This window comes from Carassius auratus, chromosome 46 (genome assembly GCF_003368295.1).
Source record: "Carassius auratus strain Wakin chromosome 46, ASM336829v1, whole genome shotgun sequence".
NCBI classification, from domain to species: Eukaryota; Metazoa; Chordata; class Actinopteri; order Cypriniformes; family Cyprinidae; genus Carassius; species Carassius auratus.
In genome coordinates this window covers 19,146,706-19,172,253 of record NC_039288.1, presented here as the reverse complement: position 1 = coordinate 19,172,253, position 25,548 = coordinate 19,146,706, and the positions used below count along the sequence as shown (strand labels likewise).

Below are 25,548 nucleotides of genomic sequence, written 5' to 3'. Positions count from 1 at the left end.
CTAAATCACAAAAACACGACTCTTGAACAAACAAATAGTAAAAAATACAGATTGATTTGGTGTAAAGATTAGCTTTTACTTTTATAAACTTTTATATTTTTCCAATCTTTATTACTTTTTCTCTAGTAAATATACATTTTATATAATAAAACTAAATGGGAAAATGCATGAAGTAAATAAAGCCTTACATTTTGTCTGTTTCTTAAATAAAACGTAAAGCATATGACTTGCATAAGATTTGGAATATGCTGCATGACCACTTTTATGATAGATTTTAATATTTTTTGAGCTTGAAATCACTCATCCTCATTGCTTTAAATGTAAAGAATATTTCCTAACAATATTACCTTCAGTATCAATATAAATGTGTGATACTGCATCTGTGTAAAACATTAGTTTATTAGTTTAAGATTAATAGTTCACATTTACTTGTTCGTATTTATTCTAACATATGTTTTTATATTATAACTATTATAATCAATGTCTTTTTCTAAATAAAACACACACTTAAGTTTGGAAATAGAGATCAAATAAATAGAAAATGCACAAATAAAAATACATTAAAAAATAAAAAACATTTGAATTGAAAAACTATAGAAAAAGGGACTGAACTAAACTTAATTAATTGCAAGACAGACATTCCTTTATTTAAATAAAATAATTATATATATATATATATATATATATATATATATATATATATATATATATAGAATATATATATATAGAATATATATGTAAATAGTATAGGACATAATGGAAAATAAATAAAATTAAATGAAAAAATTTAAATGGCTTATTAAATGAATATAGAAAATAATAAATAAAGGGAAATTCTAAATAAAAATTAATTCAGGACTAAGTTTAATTAAATTTGTTTTACCATGTTGTGTTATTAAAGAGGTGTATAAATCATAATTTCCTGAGGGTTTTGATGTTGTTTTTTATATATTTAAAAAAAAGAAACATAAGAGTAGAGAGTTGGATGTCATTTACTGCATTACTCAAGTGTTTAAAATAATTTTCATTACACATATTATTTAAAAAATATATACATTAAAATATTGAAAAAAATAAATAAATACTGCACCACAGAATGCAATGCACTCGACTTTTGCATTTACAGAAAAATTAAGAATATCAATGCACATTTGACCTTTCCTTCTTGACTCATTATTCGATCAAACCGCAAAAGTTTGGGATATTTATAAAAAATAGAAATAAAAATACAAGAAAAATGAAAAATGCATTACTCACTGTATTATACAAGCGGGAGGTTATCAGGTGACAACAGTTTAGCACACTTCTGTGTAAAATGATTATCACTATGCATTTTATTTTATTTTTTTAATATATTCAGAGTACACTATGCAAAAAAAAAAGACAATGCAATGCATTTGACTTTTGCATTTACAGACAAATTAAGAATATCAATGCACACTTTTAACATCTCCTTCTTGACTTACTATTTAATGAGACTGCCAAAGCTTGAGACTGTTAAGTGCAGAGTATAGCATAACGCACTACTGTCTGAAATAATTAGGATATATGAGGCATAAAGCATTGTTTATAAACAAATATATTCAGTATCAGTACGCAGTGCAGTAGTATGCAGAACACACATAGTACACTGCAGTATTCCAGCCGGGGTCTGATGTCTGGTGGAAGGATGCCAGATGACTCCAGGGCATCGGAGGGAGGAGGGCTGTGAAAAGAGAGCAACTCTGTGCCAGGATCAGTGTTCTCTGGGAAACAAAAGGCGGCACACATTCAGCTAGCCGTGTGCCAACCGTAGGCCAGCGTCAGTGCCATCGAGGAGGAACTGGAGGGGAGGTGGTGTTTCTGAACAATGTGCCAGGCTGAGAGACGGCAGCCATCCAGAGATCATGGACACACCACAGCTGAGAGAGATGGAGGCTCGTGTCTGCCGTGTATTTCTAAGTGATGAACGGATGAAAGACATGTAGAGACTCTTCCTGACACGACAAGATGACGTGTTGATAGATGAGTTCATCGACCGGGGAACGAGATCAAGTAAAACGACAATTTAAATACATGTTAAACAAATTTAGCTTGGGCTCTTTTGACTTGAGCCAATGGAAAACCCTAACAACGTGATAAAACAAATCAGCAATGCTCTGGAAACCGTTCACAACACAATATGCTCTCAAATCAACTCAGAACGCCACTGCAATGTTTGCCAATGTGTTGAATCCACTCAAAACACCATACAAAAATGTGCGCTGTAACCTCTCAAAACACCATGACAACGCGCTGTAACCTCTCAAAACACCATGACAACGCACTGTAACATCTCAAAACACCATGGCAACGTGCTGTAACCTCTCAAAAAACCATGGCAACGCGCTGTAACTCTCAAAACACCATGGCAACATGCTAAAACCACCAAAAAAAACTCCATGGCATCGCACTGTAACATCTCAAAACACCATGGCAACGTGCTGTAACCTCTCAAAAAACCATGGCAACGCGCTGTAACCTCTCAAAACACCATGGCAACATGCTGTAACCTCTCAAAACACCATGGCAACATGCTGTAACCTCTCAAAACACCATGGCAACATGCTGTAACCTCTCAAAACACCATGGCAACATGCTGTAACCTCTCAAAACACCATGGCAACATGATGTAACCTCTCAAAACACCATGGCAACATGCTGTAACCTCTCAAAACACCATGACAACGCGCTGTAACCTCTCAAAACACCATGACAACGCACTGTAACATCTCAAAACACCATGGCAACGTGCTGTAACCTCTCAAAAAACCATGGCAACGCGCTGTAACTCTCAAAACACCATGGCAACATGCTAAAACCACCAAAAAAAACTCCATGGCATCGCACTGTAACATCTCAAAACACCATGGCAACGTGCTGTAACCTCTCAAAAAACCATGGCAACGCGCTGTAACCTCTCAAAACACCATGGCAACGCGCTGTAACCTCTCAAAACACCATGGCAACATGCTGTAACCTCTCAAAACACCATGGCAACATGCTGTAACCTCTCAAAACACCATGGCAACATGCTGTAACCTCTCAAAACACCATGGCAACATGCTGTAACCTCTCAAAACACCATGGCAACATGCTGTAACCTCTCAAAACACCATGGCAACATGCTGTAACCTCTCAAAACACCATGGCAACATGCTGTAACCTCTCAAAACACCATGACAACGCGCTGTAACCTCTCAAAACACCATGGCAACACGCTGTAACCTCTCAAAACACCATGACAACGCACTGTAACCTCTCAAAACACCATGGCAACGTGCTGTAACCTCTCAAAAAACCATGGCAACGCGCTGTAACTCTCAAAACACCATTACAACGCAGTGTAACCTCTCAAAACACCATGGCAACATGCTAAAACCACCAAAAAAACTCCATGGCAACGTGCTGTAACCTCTCAAAACACCATGGCAACACGCTGTAACTCTCAAAACACCATGACAACGCACTGTAACCTCTCAAAACACCATGACAACGTGCTGAATCCACTCAGAACACCATAGCAATGCCCTGGCAACCGCCCAAAACACAATTTGCACTGAAATCCAATTAGAAAGCCATAGCAACATTTGTCAGCATGCTAAAAACATTCAAAACACCACGGCAACACTTGAGCAATGCAGTGAAACGATAACACTCAGAACACCTCGCAACACTTTTGCAATGTGTTGAAATTAGTTCAGAACACCATAGAAACCATTTGCTAAAACCACTTAGAACTTCATAACTATTTAGCCATGCGCTAAAATCATCAGCGATGCATCCGATCTTAAGTAGGTAATACATTCGAATTTACTTCATGACCATTAAAAAAGTTCAATGTAGTATGAATGTGTAGTATGTATGAAATATACATCTGCCATGTTGTTAATGTCACATGATCTACCTGCGTCAGTTGCGTCGCTTCACTGCCATGCATGAATCCTCTCCCGTGGCCTCATGGGATAGTAGTGTCCATCGAATGCACACTTCTGAATCCGGCCGGAAGAAGTACTTTTCGCCAACCGTGACATGCTACTCGCCTCACATACTGTGTTTCACCTACTATATAGTAAAAGGAAGTGTGCAATTTCAAACAAAGCATAGGTGAGCAACCATTTAACACAGCTAAGTCCCTCAGAACGCTTTTAGCAACCTATTTCGAAAATTAACCACGTTTCTTCTACAAATAAAACTACAAACATGATTAATATCGTCAAACTGTGTTAACCGCAAATTAACCTTGTATTTGTCACTAAACTTTTATTACAATAAAACCATGGTTGTTTTTTGTAGTTAAATTCGCACAGAACAAATTAGCACCAACATCAATGGAAGATCATTCTAGCTAACAGGAGAAAGCATTAGCTCACACTTTCTTCTGAATGAATCAGTAGTGTAGCCAGAAAAGAGACTCTGGGTGTGCATATGAAAATCTGGGTGTGCCACATTTATTGTCAGATTACTGTGCAAAATTATGGGATAGTATTTTTGTCACACTGCTTCCAACCATACTCCTAGTGTTAATTTGCAGGTCGTTTCAAAATGTAGTTAATTGTTAAATGTAATAATTTTCTTCCAAATAGGCCTATGATAATTTTGAACTTTAGCTATTTCATTTTGTTTATTTTTAATTACAATTTATTCACTTTAAATAAATTATAATATATAATTATAGGATTAAAATGAATTGTAGTTGCTCAATATAGATCTTTTTTTTTTCATGTTTTTGTAATGTCTGGGAAGCCAGAATGCGCATGCATCAACAGAAACATTTATTAGCTGAACCCTGTTTTTTTTTACGTGCCATTTATAGCAAGACATATTACAGATGATATTACAGATGCTTTGTCAGATTTAAGTTGAAGCGCGTGCCGAACCGTGTGTGGTGGACCGAACGGTTTGGTTTTTTATTTCAGCGAACCGTGCCATCCCTATTACCTCAATAATCAATCAATTACAGGCCTAAAACAATCATGCCCGAGCAGACGGATATAAGTAGCCTACATCTCATCACACCGGCACCCGCGTCTAAATCAGTTGTATGGTTTGGTTTTCAGCCTAAAAGGTGCGCGCGCAGTCAGCGGAGGATCGCACCACAGACTCGCACCTTTTTTTCTCAGATTTTGAAAAATCTTCGCGATCGACTTAAAATGCTTCCAAGATCGACTTGTCGACCGCGATCGACGGGTTGGTGACTCCAGATATAGCGACCAACTTTTTTTGAGCAAGGACTGATTATGCGTGACACAGTCTCAATTTGTGGGAGGCATGTTGGGCTCAAACGCTGTGCGCGCACGCGCTATGCGGGACGGGTGGTCACCCTACCTGGCACACCCGTCTAGAGTGTGTCCACCTTTGTGTGTGGGTCCATGTACATGCTGAATCCACAGGTAAAAAAAAACATGTTCCGAAGTCCCGATCTGAATCAACCGAGTCGCGAACAGGCTCCGAAGTGCCGATCTGAATCAACCGAGTCGCGAACAGGCTCCGAAGTGCCGATCTGAATCAACCGAGTCGCGAACAGGCTCCGAAGTGCCGATCTGAATCAACCGAGTCGGGAAAAAAAAAAAATATATATATATATATATATATATATATATTCTGAGTAAACAACAATAGCCCACGTTTAGTAAACATTTTTTATTGAGACTATAAAAATAATTCTGCATCTATTTTTAAGTGCCTGGCTACACCACTGGAATGAATAATTTCATGTTGTTTCCAACAGGACTTTTACTTATACTTAGAATATAAATGATATGTTATGTATATAATGGAGCTCATCTGATGTGTTTTTATTTTTTATTTTTATTAAACGACCGTCTGGATGCAGAGAGCAGCTCGTCTTTCATGCACTTATTACATTACCGTTTCATTACCGTTCAACATAATGTTTTACTCTTTTACTCAACATTGTTAAACTTCACATTTAATTTAAGACGTTTAAGCATAATTCGTATTTTTTAATCTCTCTGATGAGCGTCAAGTAACAATAATGCATGCTGTTCATTATCAATTAGCTGTGCTATGTTTGTAACAATTATGAAATGTGCAGTTAAAAAATATATATATTTACGTAAATTGCGTTTTAAAGCTTTAACGATCAAAACATATTTTTTCTTGTCACTTTTCCAAAGAAAACAATCCCGTATCATAAATATATTCACAAATTAACCCCAAAATTATACAGAATTAATTAGAAGTAAAAAGGAATTTAACTGTCCACAATAACTGCATCATTTAATAAAAACCAAATGTAGCCAAACTAAATAGGCTATATAGATACAATTTGTTTATGCGCGAGTTTTTCAATTATTCACCTTAATCGATATAATAAAAGACTAACTTTAACATGAATCCGAGAATTAACTAATCATGCGCATTTAACTTCATTATTATTAATATAGTATGCCCTCGTGTATCTTGTTAATAATGTAACAATAGTTACAAATAGAAAATAAAATGAACAAGCTAGTCGAACTCATTAGATAAAGCCTACATATTTGATTAATCTAACTAATAATGATATATTCTAACAAAATATTTAGCCTTTGTACTTAAAAATGACATTTAGGCATCTATATTCCCAAATAATGTAATTATGATACATTTAAAACGTAGTATTAAGAAAAAAAAAAAGTATTTTAATGCAGTTATTGACACTGCGTTATTCAAACGATTACAAATCATTTCTGTCCACATTTCGAGTTTCTTTCAAATTGTATGATTCAAACAAATGTAAAGATGATGTTGCAAACACATGCGATGGTTTGTGAACGCGCTCCGATTGCGTGGAGTCTGCTGACACCCAGCGGCCAGAAGAGGAACAGCAGCAATAAGAAAAAAAATCAACATTCATGCTTTTAGATGAAATTTTTTATCATAAAAAGGGTGTAGTTCCAGTACTGATAAACAACAGTAGCCACGTGCCTTTGAAAAAGGATCGACTTTATTTACATGTACGTTTTAGATAAAAATGAGAGAACCAGGGCCTCATCGAGACAACGCTGTGTCTTCTCTCGCTCTCTCAGTGATGGATCTGGCGCTCCTCAGTGTCTGTTTTCGGGTGATTTCACCCAGTCATGTTGGCCGTGGAGAGATTGCAGCAATATGTTGTCGTCTTTTCCTCATCAGTGACTTTCTCCCTTCTTACCCACAACCTGTTTCACACACACACACACACACACACACACACACACACAGGTTTAACTTCCGTCACGTGGAGTAAACACTGGCCGGACGGTGACTCTTTACTCACCCGTTTGAAGTCGCTCATGTTCGTGGCCTGGACAGGAGTCCCGATAAACGTCAAGTAGTTCACTTTCGTCGTCTCCTCGTCTCCTTGGTTGGACTTGATAAACACCTGAACACAGAAACACCTTAGAAATCAAGCTCTCAGATTCTCAAAAAGCTTCTTAAACCATAAGCATGTCATAACATTAAATATGAACAATACTTAGTAAATGATCTGGATCTCGGGGTTGCTAACATTACGTTGTTAGTATTTTGACATGTTTTTAGTCATTTATTTGCATTAACTTAATTTTTTTTCTCCCTTGGTATATTGTTATCATGAGTTAAGATGAGCATTTGAAGACTGTCTATTTTTATAAAGATTTGGAGACATTTGTAAATTATCTGGACACATGTAATGCAGGAGTATTTTAAGAAGCTCAAATTGAATATTTGTAATTTCTGCTTTTAGTGTAATTTATATGTATATATATATATAAATTTCTGGAAATATTGTTATTCTGAACTAAATCAGATTCTGAATTTTTATTTAAATTTTTTATTCTTTACCAAATTTACATCCTTTTTTTTTTTTTTTTTTTGCAAAAACTTAGGTTTGAGTAGTATATATGTATTTATTTATAATTTATATTTGTTTATTTTCTTCCATCAAAATGTTTTGGGTTTTTATTTTGCAAAAATTAAATAGTTTTACTTATTATTAATTTATTTTTCTCTATGGAAATATTGCAATAAAAACATTTAAATACAGACTTTTTTTATTTAAATATTCATTTATTTTTAGTCATTTATAAAAAAAAAAATTCCCCATAAAATATTTGTTATTTTTTATTATTGTATTCAGAGCTTTTATTTGTTCATGTATATTTATTTAGTATTTATTTAAATAATTGTTTCTCTCCTGAACGGTTCTTTTGAATGGCTGGATGTTGGTGTGAAGCTGCTCTGAAGCGGTGTGTGTTGTGAAGCGGTGTGTGTGTTGTGATTGTGAAGCGGTGTGTGTGTGTTGTGACCTACAGTCACACTGTTGACGTTCTGAAACTTGACGTATCGGAGCGGGATGAGGCCGTCGTCTTTGTAGTCGTCCTCGGACAGATCCAGCGCCTGCGTGGCTTCGCTTCTCTCGGCGTCATCGAACCCCATGGATCGAGGAAGATTAATGAAGATCTTGACGCTCTTCGGGGCTTGAGCTGAGGACACACATTACATCAGAGCTCTGAACAGATCAAGAGCAACTTGAGATGTGCGTCAGAATATCGGATCATTTTTACTGTGCCCTGTCTATTCACACACACACTGCAGATCAAAAGATTGGGTTGAGAGTCTCTTCTTTATTTGATCAAAAATACAGGAAAAATAAGGAAAATAGTGAAATATTATTCTGATGTAAAACTGCTGTTTTCTATGTGGATATCTATTAAAGTGTTTTGTGATCAGATTGTGATCAGAATCATCATATTTTCATGATTTCTGAAGATCATGTGACACTAAAGACTGGAGGAATGATGCTGGAAATACAGCGGAGCATCACAGAAATAAATTACACTTTAAACGATATTACAATAGAAAACATTATTTTATATTGTTAAAACATTTTACAATATTACAGTTTTTTTCTATATTACTGTTCAAATAAATGCAGCCTTGAGACTTGTTTAAAAACATTCTTTTACAAGTCTTACTGACCCCAAATGCCTGACCATTTATACTGATTTTATTATATATATATAATATCTGTAAATCTGAAATATTACCGAGTTCTGCAGCCAGCAGCTTCATGGAGAAGAGTTTGACGGGTTGATTGAAGGCGATTGTGATCAGAAGCTGCAAACAAACACAGAAGGATCAGTCGTGAGATCATGTGACCTCGGGAACTCATCTGATGTGATGTCACAGTTTTACTCTCAGTTTAATGTACAGTGAAGGAAATACTGAAAATACATGCCAAGTAATAGACTGGAAACTGCATCAGAACTAAAAATAAATTACACCTACATTACAAAAGCACATGCAACATGAATAATAATCCAAATAAAATGAAATAAAAACTATAATGGCACATAAATATAAATACATATTATATATATAACTTTTCAATCCGACAATTAGTAATTAATAATAATAATAATATTTAAATCAAACTATTGGAACTATGTGGAAAATGGAACTATGTGGAAAAAATATATATAAAACGAAATTGACCTGACAATTGATAATTCATTAATAATAATAATATTAATAAAACATGTAAACGAAAACAGAATTATTAAAACAATGACAATATATTAAAAAAATACTTTATTAACACTACTCCTATAAAATTTTTACCTGAAAATAAGTAATTAATTTATAATAATTATTATCTAAATCCTAAAAAATATCAAATTAAATAACAAAATTACAAAAAAATATTTAAAGTAAATATTTTATTTGTTTCTCTGCAAGTCATGTAACTGTTAACCGAATGTGAATCTGTAGTTAAATTGTGGGAATATGAACTCTGAGTTTAAGTTGACAGGGTTGAGCTGACAGAAGAGTGTGTGAATCCCGCGGTTGTTTCTGGAAACAGTTAAAGGAACACAAGGCTCTGACCTGTTCATCACAGTCTGACTCCAGATACGACGAGTCCTTGATCAAACAGCTGTCAAAGCCACAGTCATCGCTCTCGTTCAGACACTCACAGCCCGCTTTATTCACGAACGGCATCAGGTCCATCTGAACACACACGGGACACCATTACACACACACACACACACACACGTTTGTATTTGTGAAAAGTGTGTTCATCCCATAGGTGTAATGGTTTTTATTCTGTAGAAACTGTATATTCTATGTCCCTTCACCAACCCTACACCTAACCCTAACCCTCACAGGAAACTTTGTGCAGTTTTACTTTCTCAAAAAAACTCATTCTGTATGATTTATAAGCGTTTTGAAAAATGGGGACATGGGTTATGTCCTCATAAGAACCCTCTCCTTGTAATACCTGTGTCATACCCATGTCATTATACAGAGTTGTGTCCTGATATGATACACACACACACACACACAGGACACCAGGGATCCTCAAATCTGGAGCTTGAGATCCACTTTCCTCTAGAGTTTAGCTCTAATCCTAATCAAACACACCTGAGCATTCTAACCCTTGCCAATCAATGTCTTCATTATCATTAGAGAAATCACAGGTAGCTGACTTTGATCAGGGTTGGAGCTAAACTATGCATGCATTGGACTTCCAGGGCAAGATTTGAGGAAACCTGCAGTACACCATTACACACATACACACACAAACACACACACACACACAGTCAAACAGGACATGATTACACACAAAGTCTCACTCACTCTCTCACCATCACACAGTCTCACTCTCATACACACTAAACACTCACACACTCTCACTCACAGTCTCACTCTCTCACAAATTCACACACACACACACACACTCTCTCTCTCTCTCACTCAGTCTCACACACACTCTCTCATTCACACACACTCACATTCTCACTCACTCACTCACACACACACTCTCTGTCACACACACACACTCTCTGTCTCTCTCTCACTCAGTCTCACACACACACAGTCTCAGACACACTCAGTCTCACTCTCACACACAGTCTCACTCTCTCTCTCTCACACACACACACACACACTCACAGTCTCACTCTCACACAGTCTCACTCTCTCACTCACACACTCACTGTCTCACTCTCTCACTCAGTCACACACACACTCACAGTCTCACTCTCACACACACACACTCACTCTCTTACTCAGTCTCACACACACTCACAGTCTCACTCACTCACTCACACACACACACGGTCTCACTCAGTCACACACACACTCACAATCTCACTCTCACACACACACACTCACTCTCTTACTCAGTCTCACACACACTCACAGTCTCACTCTCTCACTCACACTCTCACACACAGTCTTACTCTCTCTCACACACACACACACACACACACACACACACACACAGTCTCACTCTCTCACTCAGTCTCACACACACTCACAGTCTCACTATCTCACTCAGTCTCATTCTCTCACACACACAGTCTCACTCACACAGACTCTCACGGTCTCACTCTCTCACTCAGTCTCACACACACTCACAGTCTCACTCTCTCACTCAGTCTCACACACACTCACAGTCTCACTCTCTCACTCAGTCTCACACACACTCACAGTCTCACTCTCTCACTCAGTCTCACACACACTCACAGTCTCACTCTCTCACTCAGTCTCACACACACTCACAGTCTCACTCTCACACACAGTCTCACTCTCACACACACACACACACACTCACTCTCTCACTCAGTCTCACATACACTCACAGTCTCACTCTCACACACAGTCTCACTCTCTCACACACACAAACTCACGGTCTCACTCTCTCACTCAGTCTCACACACACAGTCTCACTCTCTCACTCTCACACACAGTCTCACTCTCTCACTCACACACACACAAACTCACGGTCTCACTCTCTCACTCAGTCTCACACACACAGTCTCACTCTCTCACTCTCACACACACACACAAACTCACGGTCTCACTCTCTCACTCAGTCTCACAGTCTCACTCTCACACACAGTCTCACTCTCTCACACACACACACACACTCACACTCACTCTCTCACTCAGTCTCACTCTCACACACTCACGGTCTCACTCAGTCTCACACACACACACTCAGTCTCACACACACAGTCTCACTCAGCATGTCCCTTACATATCCTTTGGGAATATCGGCGTCCTCGTTGCTCCCGGGATCGTTCTCCACGTGCTGCTTGATCTTCTCCTCCAGGCCCGAAGCGTCTGCTCCCTGATACTGGTCCACACGCACTTTATTTCTGAAGAACAGGAACGTCGGCGTCGCTGAGATGTTATTAGCTGCAGCTGTTGCCTAAGAGACGGAAAATAAAACACTGTCACTTTATTTCAGCATCACTGAGATCCTATTGGAGTTTTTACTTCCTTCTTCTCTCTTCATTTTCTGTTTCTGTCCAGTTTAAGTTATTAGTCAATTTGTCACTGATGTGATATTTTCCCAATTATCCACAAAACTGGCGAATAAGTTCAGATCAGTGAGGCCTACGATCAATCCGATCCAAAACCTGTGCCAATCGAAAGAAAACAAGTTGATTGAATCCCAGATTTGGTGATAATACAAGAGATTCGTAAGCTTTTATTTTTTTAAAGCCTGATCACTTTTGATCAGGAATGAAAAATTAGGTTTAGGTTCGAAATTATGTTTTTAAATTGTTTTTATCTCAGTTGACATTTATTTTATTTAAATTATCCAAATGGGTTATGGTTTTAGATCGAATCTATTGTTCATGCTGATGTTTTGATGGCTGGATCTTGGAATAGCATGAATTAGTCAAACGTTGGATAACAAGCGCTCTCTCACCTGACAAACGTGGACGTCGACTTCCAGAAACACTACCTGAGGATATTTGTTGCTCAACATGTTGAACGCTGGAGCTATTCTGACACAAGGACGACAGCTGGACAGAGAAGGAAAAACAATGTGTGAAAATCATTACTATGAAATTTCACAATATAAACAAGTAACATTGAATTAAATGGAGGTAGAAAGACAACAGTAGGATGTATACAGTAAACAGTGGATCTCAGGTCAAGAATTAAAACCATTCTTTCTCGTAAAAACTGTGTTGGATTAAAAATGACCGCACAAATTCAATTCTGACTTCTGATGTTCTTCAAGTGATCTGAAAACAAACAGCAGTACTTTCTTTAAGTGTGTGCGTGTGTGTTTGTGCGTGTGTGTGTGTGAAAGAGTGAGTGTGCATGTGTGTGTGAGAGAGAGTGAGTGAGTTTGACGGACAGCGAAAGAGTGAGTGTGTGAGTATGTTTGTGAGAGAGATTCTGATTTTGTGTGTATGTGTGTGTGTGTGTGTGTGAGAGAGAGAGAGAGAGAGAGAGAGAGAGAGAGATTCTGATTCTGTGTGTGTGTGCTTGTGTGCGTGTGTGTGTGCGTGCGTGTGTGTGTGCGTGTGTGTGTGTGTGTGAGAGAGAGAGAGAGAGAGATTCTGATTCTCTGTGTGTGTGTGTGTGTGTGTGTGTGTGTGTGTGTGTGTGTGTCTGTGTTTTCCCGGTTCGGCTGCAGCGGCCTCTCACACACTCTCTCACCCGCTCATGGTGAACTTCACCACGGTTAGTCTGGATCCCGCGCCGCTGAGCTCCGCCTGGAACTCCGAGTCCTTCCCGATCACCTTCACCCCGACCATGACTCGAACACTCGGGGAACGCGTCGCGGATCAGCGCTATTAATCGCTTCTAATCGCTCAGATTGATCCAAAATCACTGACGAGCTCGGCGCGGCACAACGCTTCTCCCGGATCACACTTCCTGTGTAGTGATGACGAGGACAGTGGGGGTGACCAATCACAGACGACTCTTCTCGTTTGTCATTGGTCAACCAGCCTGCCTTCGTCAAAGGGGGCGGTGCATGGGTGCGTCATCACAGGAACTGTTCCTGAGCTGTCGCAAAAAGCATTTGTCGTGAGCGTATTTTATGTTTTTTATTAATTTGCGTTTATTATCGTATTTGTATCTATATGAATATTCTATGATTTTTTTTATTATTTATAATTTTATTGTGGTGTAAAACTACCATTAAAATTAACAAGCGAACTCAAAAACTGGGTGGACTACAGATACAAAAGTAATCTAACTACATAAAACGAAAGTAAAATAACACATAGGATAAAATATCTCATTTTCTTCTATTACAGAACATACGTTTATTTTTTCCTTCCAAGTTGCCATGGTAAAGGGCCGAACACGACCAAAACATGAGCAGGATCTAAAAATGGATTTATTCCTGGTTTCATAAAATAATATATTATAAAACACAATAGATTCAGAATTAACTGTTACATTGACTGAGATTCCGACCACTGCATTGGCTGATCTATTAAAAATGAGCATAATTGGGGTGTTTATGTAATGTAAAAAAATTTATACAACTTTTTAATGTATACAACTTTTTAACCTCTACATTTATTTGTGCTTTAGACTTATTTTATTTTAATTTATTTATGTTTTTTTAGTCTCTGGTTGGCATATGTTACATAATTTTCTTCTTCTTTATTTTTTCTGCTACTTAAAAGCATGTTATGTATTTTTTTTAATTATTAATGCCATAAACACGAACAATACAATGAGAATTTTCATTTGCAAAACAGAAGAACACAACAAAACAAAAACCAGTATATAAACCAGTGCAAACACACACACACACACACACACACACACACACGCACCTATATATACATATATATATATACATAGCCTACATATAATTTTCAAATAAAAAATAAAAAAATTTGCTACAAGGTCAAAGCATTCTAGCATTCTTGCTATGCTTTGACTACAAGGTCAAAGCATAGCAAGGTTTCTAAAGCATTACAATAAAGCTTAAAATAATTTTTAAAGTGAGAAAAATTTGAATGTAGTCTGACCATTTCATTTTATGAATATGAAACTCTCCCATATACATTAACAATAGTAAAATATATATTTCATCTTTATCAGTATCATGCACATTAAAGTATATTCATATGTCAGAACCGCTCAGCTATAAAGCAATGCTCAAAAGAAGGAAGATCATTTGAACTATTGTTTAGTTGTTTATATGCATGTTTTTTCTCTCTCTCTTTAATACTGTCTACAGTTAATGATTGTTCTTCTTTCTTGTCTATGTGGAATAAATTGTTACAATTTATTGATATAATCAAAGATAAAAAAATAAAAAAAAGTGACTGACCAACGTCAGAAAGCAACCAACTCGACTCGCTTTTATTCATACTCCCGCCCTTTCGCATCACCCCAACCAATCAGCTTTCCCGAAAAAGCGTCTTCTCGCGAATGAGCCAATCCCCGCCCGATGCGACAAAACGGTTTATAGCAGGCCAAAAGAGTAATTCTGAACCTATTGGCTTGCCATAACGGCTCCTCCCGCGCACGCGTCCCCGGCGGCTCGTGCGCGTGTGTGCGGTGAAAGAATAGCGAGACACCGAACCGATTAACCGAGCGTTTACCTGAAAACACCCCCCGAACCGAACCGAACCGAAGTGTATTCACCGGCGGATATTGTGGACGAGGGCGTCGCAAGGATGTCGATCAGTGAGTCTGATGATGATGATGATGATGATGATGATAAAGGATTGCGTCAGATCGTTCTGCCCTGTTATTACTGATCTATTCTACACATACACACTGCAGCACGCGATGCATACTTGATTTTTCTCTATAATTATTCTTATTATGTAGTATTGTACCAAATGATGTATTTATATAGATCGATATACTAGATAAACACCCCGATTTATATCACTGTACTTCACTAATATTGATATTTATTAGCGTTCTACTGTACTTGTTTACATAATTATAACGTTACTCCTGCAGGGGTTAAATGTGTTCAATCTCTGCAGAGGGTTGCATCAGAATGTGCCGATCAATATCTCATACTGTATATACACGCCCATGATTATTATCTAGATACAAAAGATAATCGAGACGACCTTTAAGCTGGCCTGAAATTTTTAAGTAACGTTAGTTGTGAAAGTTTGAAACAGATCTAAAGTTCAACATTTTGATTGATTGATTGATTGATTGATTCAGCATTAAGGCAATGTTCCCATGAAAACTATGCACGGTGTTCGTCAGCAGATATTCAGGCCACCTGAATAAAAAAAAAAATGAATTTTATATACACACACACACACACACACACACACACACACACACACACACACACATATATATATATATATATTAAATAGTATATTTTAAAAACTTTTTTAAAATATAAAATCTAAGTTTATTTGCAACAGTTATAGTTACAATAGTAAAAAGATATATATATATGACGGTAAAACAGCGACATCTTCTGACGAACACCGTGCTGTGTTGTCATGGTAACATACCTAAATGCTAAATCAATCAATCAATCAAAGGCAATGATGAACGCGATGTTGTGTAGCTTGTCTGTGATCTATGGCTCCCGTTGAAAGCAGTTGATGGCGATTTAGCGCTAATCATGGAACCTGATTTACTGACTAGCTGTGCAGAATCATATTGTTAGATTATCATCCACGTCTAGCTACGATGCTAGGATGTTTTAACATTCTGTAAGGATGTTGCTAGCAGGTTTCTGACATTATGAATCTTACATGTTTCTCATATGATTAGCATGTTGTAAGAATGTTTCTAGCATGATTAGCTTGTTATTAGCATGTTGGTAACATGTTGCTAATCCTGTTTCTAACATGATAAGCATGTTGTTAGCATGCAGGTAACATGTTGCTAGCATACTTCTAACATGAATAGCATGTTGTTAACATGTCTCATGATTAGCATGTTGCTTTTTCGGCATGATTATGTTGGTAACGTTGTTAATCCTGTTTCTAACACAATTACCATGTTGTTAGCATGATTAGCATGTAGTTAACATGTTGCTAGCATGCTTCTAACATGATTAGCATGTTGCTACCATGTCTCTAGCATGATTAGCATATTGTTAGCATTATTAGCATGTTCCTACCACGTTTCTGGCATGATTATGTTGGTAACGTTGCTAATCCTGTTTCTAATACGATTACCATGTTGTTAGCATGATTAGCATGTAGTTAACATGTTGCTAACATGTTTCTAACATGATTAGCATGTTGCTACCATGTCTCTAGCATGATTAGCATATTGTTAGCATGATTAGCATGTTCCTACCACATTTCTGGCATAATTATGTTGGTAACGTTGCTAATCCTGTTTCTAATAGGATTACCATGTTGTTAGCATGATTAGCATGTAGTTAACTTGTTGCTAGCATTTTTCTAACATGATTAGCATGTTGCAACCATGTCTCTAGCATGATTAGCATATTGTTAGCATGATTAGGATGCTCCTACCACATTTCTGGCATGATTATGTTGGTAACGTTGTTAATCCTGTTTTTAACATAATTAACATGTTGTTAACACGATTAAAATGTAGTTAACATGTTGCTAGCATGCTTCTAACATGATTAGCATGTTGTTAGCATGTCTCATGATAAGCATGTTGGTACCAAGTTTCTGGCATTATTATGTTGGTAACGTGTCGCTATTCCTGTTTCTAACACAATTACCATGTTGTTAGCATGATTTGCATGTAGTTAACATGTTGCTATTAATCTTCTAACATGATTAGCATGTTGTTAGCATGTCTTTAGCATGGTTAGCATATTGTTAGCATTATTAGCATGTTGCTACCAAGTGTCTGGCATGATTATTTTGGTAACATGTTGCTAATCCTGTTTCTAACACGATTAGCATGTTGTCAGCGTAATTAGCATGTAGCTATGATGTTGCTAGCATGCTTCTAACATGATTAGCATGTCTCTAGCATGATTAGCACATTGTTAGCATGTTGCTAGCAATTATAATATAACTGATTCACATTCATTAGTTAGTTGATGAATGAATCGGACGGTTAAAGAAGACTCTCAGTGCACTAACAGACACTGCTGTCTCCTGCAGAAGAGCTGTATGTGTCTGATAAACACGGCAGTGATGAGGACGGAGACGGATCCGAGCAGAAGCCCTTTAAGACCCCGCTCAAGGTGCCTGATCCCAGCAGATTCAGAACATTTCCATATTTCATATTTCACGTACTGTTCCTGTTTCTTCAACGCTCTCTGTAATCTTCTCAGGCTCTGTTGTTTGTTGGAAAACATCCTTTTCCGGTGATCTACGTGGACTCGCAGAAGGAAGGAGAGGTGTGAAACCAGGACATTACTCTAACTAACAGTAACGAGAATAATCATAATCTAGCAACATGTCCTGTCTTTTTTAATGGGAATATTTTGCATAAGATCATGTTTTAAGGTGTTTAATAGTAACTTGGCACAGGAGTAGTGATTATCTGTAGTGTATGCATGAATAGTTTAACCCTTTGTTTGACCGTCGTGGTGTGTTTGTGTTGTTAGCGTTGGGCCGTCATCTCTAAGACTCAGATGAAGAACACAAAGAAGCTCTTCAATCGAGAGCAAATGAAGAACGAGAGCAAAGACAAGAAGGAGGTACGTGGCTCCTCTTTAGACCCATAATTCCCGTCCTGTATGTCTGTTTTAACCCCTGTCTGTCTGATCCTGTGTTTGACAGGCTGAAGATGCTGAACGCAGAGAGAAGAATCTGGAAGAAGCTAAAAAGATCGTCATCGAGAACGACCCCAGCCTTCCTGAACCCAAGACCGTGAGTGTTTTCAAGCGTTTTTTCCAAGTGCACAAAGCAATTCAGACAGAGATGTAGCTGATATGAAAGTGAGAGTTTTTCTGGTTGTGTTCAGGTGAAGATCGATAAGCTGGAGGCGCTCCGAGAGCAGAGGGTGAAGGTGTTCGGTTGGGTCCATCGGTTACGCAGACAAGGTGAACAGATTTCGTTTTCTTCTACCGAACAAGCCTGAAACGAGCTACCTGAATAATCTGCAGTCGTAGTGAACGGCTACACGAACATGCATTCATAAAGCTTCGTTTCAGTGAAGTCATCATGTTTTTTTTCAGGAAAGAACCTCCTGTTTATTGTGCTGCGTGATGGAACCGGGTTCCTGCAGTGTGTTCTGACGGACAAACTGGTACTGAGTGTGTTTGTTCATATTTTACACAGTCATCGATGGCAGAAATGATATAGGATTAAGGCTGGGTGATGCCCTACTTGCAATCAATCAATCAATGAATAGAAATAAATGCAGAAATTATGTAGGATTAGGTTTGGGCGATGCCTTAATTAAAAAAAATTAAATAAAAAATAAAGCAGAAATTGTATAGCATTAAGGTTGGGCAGTGCATTGATTAAAAATAAAATAAAAAATAAAATAAACATAAAAGCAAAAATTATATAGGATTAAGGCTGGGGGATGCCCTAATTAAAATAAATAAATAAAAATGAAACATTTTTTTAAATATAGGATTAGGGCTGGGCATTGCTTTAATTTAATAAATTAAATAAAAATGTAAGAAAAAATTATATAGGATTAGGGCTGGGTGATGCTCTAATTACAATAATTTAATAGAAATAAAAGCAAAAATTATGTGTGATTAAGTTTTGGGCAGTACATTAATTAAAAATAAATAAAAATGAAAGCAAAAATTATATTGGATTGTTGGATGACGCTCTATATATATGTGTATGTGTATACAATTTTGCTAAATTAAAATAGATGTATATACCAATTGATAGATTTTATAACACTATTAATGTATAAAAAATTTATAAAAAGTATATAGAATAATTGTGTTTAATTTTGCTGATATTTGAAGCATATCTCAATATTTTACAAATTGTGTTGCTTTATGTTTCATATTGAGTTTAAGAAGTGAACTCCAGTAAAGTGTAGTTGAATGAGGTGAATGTGTGTGTGTTGGATGTGTGTGTGTGTTGTGTGTGTGTTGTGTGCAGTGTCAGTGTTATAATGGTCTGGTGTTGTCTACGGAGAGCACCGTGGCTCTGTATGGAACGGTGAATCCTGTTCCCGATGGTAAACAGGTGAGAACACTACCCTCACGCATTTATTCATGTGAATTATAATAATATGTGACTCTGGAGCACAAAAACTGTCTTAAGTGTTCATTTTTTAAAATGTAGATTTATGCATCGTCTGAAAGCTGAATAAATCATCTCTCCATTGATGTATGCTTTATCTGAGCATGCAAAAAAAATCTAAATATCGAGAAAATCATCTTTAAAGTTGTGCAAATGAATTCTTAGCAATGCATATTACTAATCCAAAAAAAAGTTTTGATATATTTGCAGTAGGAGATTTACTAATTATCTTCAAAGAACATGATCTTTACTTAAAATCCTAAAAATTTTTGGCATTAAAGAGAAATCTATTCAATGTATTGTTGTTTATTGCTACAAATATACCGCAGAGACTGGTTTTGTGCTGCAGGGTCACTGAAGATTTCTATTAATTGTCTATGTTGAAAGGTTTAAAATGCATGTTCTGTTGTTGTTGTTATCGCACGCCTGATTGATTTCTACAGTTTCTGGTTTTGTTCTGAAAGGCTCCGGGCGGTCATGAGCTGCACTGTGATTTCTGGGAGCTGATCGGTCTGGCTCCGGCCGGCGGCGCTGATAACCTTCTGAACGAGGAGTCTGACGTGGACGTGCAGCTCAACAACCGGCACATGATGATCCGTGGAGAAACCGTCTCCAAGATCCTGAAGGTCCGGTCCGCCGTCACGCAGTGCTTCCGGGAGCATTTCTTCAGCCGGGGCTACTACGAGGTCAGGTGTCGTCACAGATCATCTTGTCTTTCTGTCTACGGTGGTAAAGAAACGAAGGTTTAGGAGGAAAACATTCCGGGATTTCTCTCCTTATAATAGACTTCAATGATGACTTCAAAGAGCTCTACAGGATCCCATGCAAGGAATCAGAGTGTCATCTAGAGAAACCATTGCTCATTTAATATGTGACCAAGTCGTGTATTTGTAGCAATAGCCAAAAATACATTGCATGGGTCAAAATTACTGATTTTTCTTTTATGCCAAAAATCATTAGGTTATTAATCATGTTCCATGAAGATATCTTGTTAGTTTCCAATCTTTAATATATCAAAAGGTAATTTTGCATTAATAATATGCATTGCTAAGAAGTCATCTGGACAGATTTAAAGATGATTTTCTCAATTTTTAGATTTTTTTGCACGCTCAGATTCCAGATCATTGGTCTCCATCGAAGTGCATTATATGGAGAAAAATGTTTTACTAAAAAAAAAAAAAATTGCAACTGAAGACTAATAAATAAAAGATGGATGAAATGGGGACAAGTGACTTTAAAGCAATCGTTCAACAACAAAAAAATAAGTACTCACTTTCAGGCTTTCCATGATCAGGATGAGTGTCTTTCTTCATCAGGTTTGGCGAAATATAGCATTGCGTCAGTTTCTAATCAATGGATGCTCTGCAGTGAATGGGTGCCGTCAGAATGAGAGTCTAATAAAAAACATCACAATAATCCACAACACTCCAGTCCTTCCATTGTTTGCATATTTCAGCACATAAGTCATTGTGCAAATCTTTTGTTTGTGGTTCTCAGATAACTCCGCCCACTCTGGTGCAGACGCAGGTGGAGGGCGGCTCCACGCTCTTCAGTCTCAACTACTTCGGTGAGAGCGCGTTCCTGACGCAGTCGTCTCAGCTGTACCTGGAGACCTGCATCCCTGCGCTGGGAGACACCTTCTGCATCGCGCAGTCGTACCGCGCCGAGCAGTCGCGCACACGCAGACACCTGTCCGAGTGAGTCTGACACCTCAGTGTGCATTCAGTGAGCTGACAGAAGCGGCTCAGTGTGTGTGTGTGTGTGTGTTCAGGTACACCCACATCGAGGCAGAGTGTCCCTTCATGAGCTACGAAGACCTTCTGAGCCGCTTGGAGGATCTGGTGTGTGACGTGGTTGACCGAGTCCTGAAGTCTCCTGCTGCACAGCTGCTCTACGACATCAACCCGGTGCGACCCCTGACCTCACACTGACCCCCTGACCCCACACTGAAACCCTGACCTCACACTGACCCCCTGACCTCACACTGACCCCTGACCTCACACACTGTCCCCCTGACCTCACACTGACCCCCTGACCTCACACTGACCCGACCTCACACACTGACCCTCTGACCTCACACTGACCCCTGACCTCACACACTGACCCCCTGACCTCACACACTGACCTCCTGACCTCACACTGACCCCTGACCTCACACTGACCCCTTGACCTCACACTGACCCCTGACCCCACACACTGACCCCCTGACCTCACACTGACCCCACACACTGACCCCCTGACCTCACACTGACCCTCCTGACCTCACACTGACCCCTGACCTCACACTGAGCATCACAGTCCTGAGACGCCTGGAATAAATAATAAAAAAACGTTCTTTTGTCTTGTTTTATTTCAGTTAACAATTTTCATTTACATTTAAAAAAAGATTAAATATTGAAATATGTAACGTTAAAGTTTTTGTAACTTTTCGATTTTTATTAGTTTTTGTTCATTAAAACTGTTTAGTTTCTGTTCATTTATATTCTAGTTTCAGTCATTTTAGCACTTCAGCTTTAAATGAAAATTTGACATTTTGCCTATGCAAAAAATAATAAAATCTTTTTTTTTATTATTATATAATTTACCTTGTTTCTTTCAATTAGTGTTAATCATATATTTAAATATTTTAATTTTAGTTAAAGATAACAGCATTGTCACAAATAAAGAGCATGGAGGCTCAAAATGTTTTTTCCCTTGATATATTTTAGTTTTACTAATTTTACCACTTCAACTTTAAATAAAAAAAAATGTCATTTAAGATTTATTTTATTTCAATTCATGTATTTTTTTTTTGTTTTACTTGACTCGACAGGAAGGGTTATAGAAATCCATAAGAAAGTATGTAAATAAATTTATTTTTTGTTTCTTCTTCCAGGACTTCAAGCCTCCCAAACGTCCGTTCAAGAGGATGAACTACACCGAAGCCATCGAGTGGCTGAAAGAGCACAACGTCAAGAAGGACGACGGCACGTTTTATGAGTTTGGAGAGGTGTGTGTCTCACCGAGTCTGGTGTGTTTGCGAGAGCTTGGATATTTGACCGTCTGTGTGTGTCACTTCTGCAGGATATCCCAGAAGCCCCTGAGCGACTGATGACCGACAGCATTAACGAGACCATCCTGCTGTGTCGCTTCCCGGCCGAGATCAAATCCTTCTACATGCAGCGCTGCGCTGAAGACCGCCGCCTCACCGAATCGGTGACAGCCACAGCCAATCACAACACAGCAGTGTTTAAACATGCAGATAGATGAGCCAATGAGATTCTGCTGTGGGCGGAGCTACCAGACTCAGGGAATGTGTGTGTTTCTCAGGTGGATGTGCTGATGCCTAACGTGGGTGAGATCGTGGGGGGCTCGATGCGTATCTGGGACGCCGAGGAGCTCCTGGAGGGGTATAAGAGAGAGGGAATCGACCCCACACCCTACTACTGGTACACCGACCAGGTAACAGCAAACCCTTCAAACATTACCACTCTTGTTCATCAAGGATCGTCATATCTTCATGATTTCTGGAGATCATGTGACACTGAAGACTGGAGGAATGATGCTGAAAATACAGCGGAGCATCACAGAAATAAATTACACTTTAACACAGATTCACACAGAAAGCTGCTGGTTTACATTAGAATAATATTTCACTATTTTTAGGGTATTTTTAATCAAATAAATGCAGCTTTGGTGAGCGGGAGAGAATAAAAAATGCTTTTGCACTGAAAGTGTTTTTTTTTTACAAAAACATGAATATACATTGTTGACTAGTATATTCATGTTTATTGCATTTCTAAAAATAGTGTATTATAATAATATAATAGTCAAGACATGTTTGCAGGAAGAATATTGAATCCTTTTATTTTACATTTAACAACACGCAGCAATATTTACATGTTAAATATTCTTTTAAATATTCTTAATCTTCCTCTATGTTTGAGAAGAATAATGTCATTAGATTTGACAGAAATGCAATTATTGGAAGTGTTCTCTGGTTCAGTGTGTGTGTGTGTGTGTGTGTGTGTGTGTGTTTCAGAGGAAGTTCGGCACGTGTCCTCACGGTGGATATGGTCTGGGTCTGGAGCGGTTCCTCACCTGGCTTCTGAACCGACATCACATCCGGGACGTTTGCCTGTACCCTCGCTTCATCCAGCGCTGCCGGCCTTAGACACACACACACACACACACACACACACACACACACACACACTGCAAGAGCCCGCTAGTTAACCGAGTCCCTCTCATCGCCAGAGATGTTCAGAGATCTGATCAGAAGATGATTCTGTGTTATATTACTGTAATAATGTTTATCTGTGGAATAATAAATCCCTGAGATCCTGCACTTGTGTTTGTGTCCACCAGAGGGCAGCAGAGACTGTGCTTCATCATCTTCATCATCATCAATAAATGATCATTTCATTTGCTTTCATATGCAAAGAGAAGATCTCTTCTGTAAACCAGGTTCTTTTATTATATAGAATTGAATTAGTAAACTTAGTAATTGAAGAAAAAAAAAGAATAATTTATGTAATAAAAAATATTAACAAGGTAGCCCTGTACTTTTATTATATTAATAAAAAAAAAATTCTTAATCTTAAAATTATCTTAAAATACTATATTAATTTAGTTAATAAAAATTAGTTATTAAAGTAGCCCTGTGCTCAGGAAATGAATCAGTTGTTGACATGATAGACATTAAATAATATGGAGGCATAAACAGATTAATAACAATGAGATAAGAAAAATTAAAACGTTAAAAAAAAAGTAAAAAATAAATACTAAATAACAGAATATGATAGCACTATTCATGTGTGTAATAAAAGGACAAAGTAAAATAAATAAATTAGTACAGTTATTAATTGAGCTGTATAGAATGTCCCCTTTCACAAAAACAAACATGCGCGTCTGTGTGTGTGTGTGTGTGTGTGTGTTCTGTTCCACAGACTTTGCCTTATCACACTATCGATTAAAAACTAAATCTACAGATAAAGCTTTCTGTACTTTTTTGATTTTAGTTGGTAATGTTGTGCACCAACCCTGTTACCGTTGAGATTAATTGTCCAATAACTTCTATTGAAATCTGTCACGATGGAAACTGTAAAGCTGATTCATTTTCTTTCTAGTTTCACAACAGAAACACTCAAGATCACTCTCACTGCTGTTTGCTGTCTGATCGCTTCAGTTCAGCTCAGATCTAAATCACATTTCAATAAAACCAGCTTTACTGATATTACATATGAAGGTATGTATCAAAGATCTGTGTGATTATGATAAAATTAATTGTTGCAAAAGTCTTGGAACCAAATAAATAAATAAAAATCATCAACAACAACAAAAAAAACTAAAACATTTTCATTACTTGAAATAAAAAGAATGTAATAATATAAACAAAAGTACAATTTAAATGAAATAAAATCTAGAAAAATAAAAACAAATCTTAAAGAATTAGAAATTTAAACAAATGACAAAAACATGCATCAAAATTACTAAAACTTTAATTAAAAAAAAGTACAATTAGAAAAGAAAGCGCATCATGTCATATATTGAACAATGACTCAGTTTTCAGAAGAAAAGTTAAAATAATTTTTCAAATATAGTGAAACCGCATTTGTTCACTTCATTCACAAATAGTTTTTGCTGCATGTACTAAAATATCAAA

At 37.5% G+C, this 25,548-nt stretch overlaps 2 protein-coding genes across 2 annotated transcripts; one reads left to right on the top strand and one right to left on the bottom strand.

The window, feature by feature from the left end:
• Nucleotides 1–6,948: 6,948 nt before the first annotated feature.
• On the bottom strand, nucleotides 6,949–13,676 carry LOC113064496 (thioredoxin-like protein 1). Its single transcript, XM_026235377.1, has 8 exons — nucleotides 13,450–13,676; nucleotides 12,707–12,803; nucleotides 12,026–12,199; nucleotides 9,868–9,990; nucleotides 9,030–9,099; nucleotides 8,293–8,465; nucleotides 7,280–7,384; nucleotides 6,949–7,181 (listed from the first exon to the last, which is right to left on the bottom strand). Exons 1-8 carry the CDS (start codon nucleotides 13,545–13,547, stop codon nucleotides 7,152–7,154), a joined length of 870 nt encoding a protein of 289 aa, XP_026091162.1. The 5' UTR covers nucleotides 13,548–13,676; the 3' UTR covers nucleotides 6,949–7,151.
• Nucleotides 13,677–15,255: 1,579 nt separating this feature from the next.
• Nucleotides 15,256–24,231, top strand: LOC113064494 (asparagine--tRNA ligase, cytoplasmic-like). Its single transcript, XM_026235372.1, has 15 exons — nucleotides 15,256–15,447; nucleotides 17,844–17,926; nucleotides 18,017–18,082; nucleotides 18,293–18,385; nucleotides 18,468–18,557; nucleotides 18,652–18,730; nucleotides 18,866–18,936; nucleotides 19,761–19,847; nucleotides 20,369–20,590; nucleotides 21,402–21,601; nucleotides 21,676–21,811; nucleotides 22,780–22,893; nucleotides 22,968–23,099; nucleotides 23,214–23,345; nucleotides 23,926–24,231. The coding sequence occupies exons 1-15, from the start codon at nucleotides 15,438–15,440 to the stop codon at nucleotides 24,055–24,057; spliced, it is 1,647 nt and encodes a 548-aa protein (XP_026091157.1). The 5' UTR covers nucleotides 15,256–15,437; the 3' UTR covers nucleotides 24,058–24,231.
• The last annotated feature ends 1,317 nt before the right edge of the window (nucleotides 24,232–25,548 follow it).

Coding starts and splice junctions, on each gene's coding strand:
- LOC113064496 (XM_026235377.1), bottom strand. CDS start 13,547: ATGGTCGGGGTGAAGGTGATCGGGAAGGACTCGGAGTTCCAGGCGGAG. Junction 12,804..13,449: donor GTGAAGTTCACCATGAGCGG/GTGAGAGAGTGT, acceptor TTCTCTGTCCAG/CTGTCGTCCTTGTGTCAGAA. Junction 9,100..9,867: donor AGTCAGACTGTGATGAACAG/GTCAGAGCCTTG, acceptor GTTTGTTTGCAG/CTTCTGATCACAATCGCCTT.
- LOC113064494 (XM_026235372.1), top strand. Junction 18,558..18,651: donor GCCTTCCTGAACCCAAGACC/GTGAGTGTTTTC, acceptor GGTTGTGTTCAG/GTGAAGATCGATAAGCTGGA. Junction 20,591..21,401: donor TCAGCCGGGGCTACTACGAG/GTCAGGTGTCGT, acceptor TGTGGTTCTCAG/ATAACTCCGCCCACTCTGGT.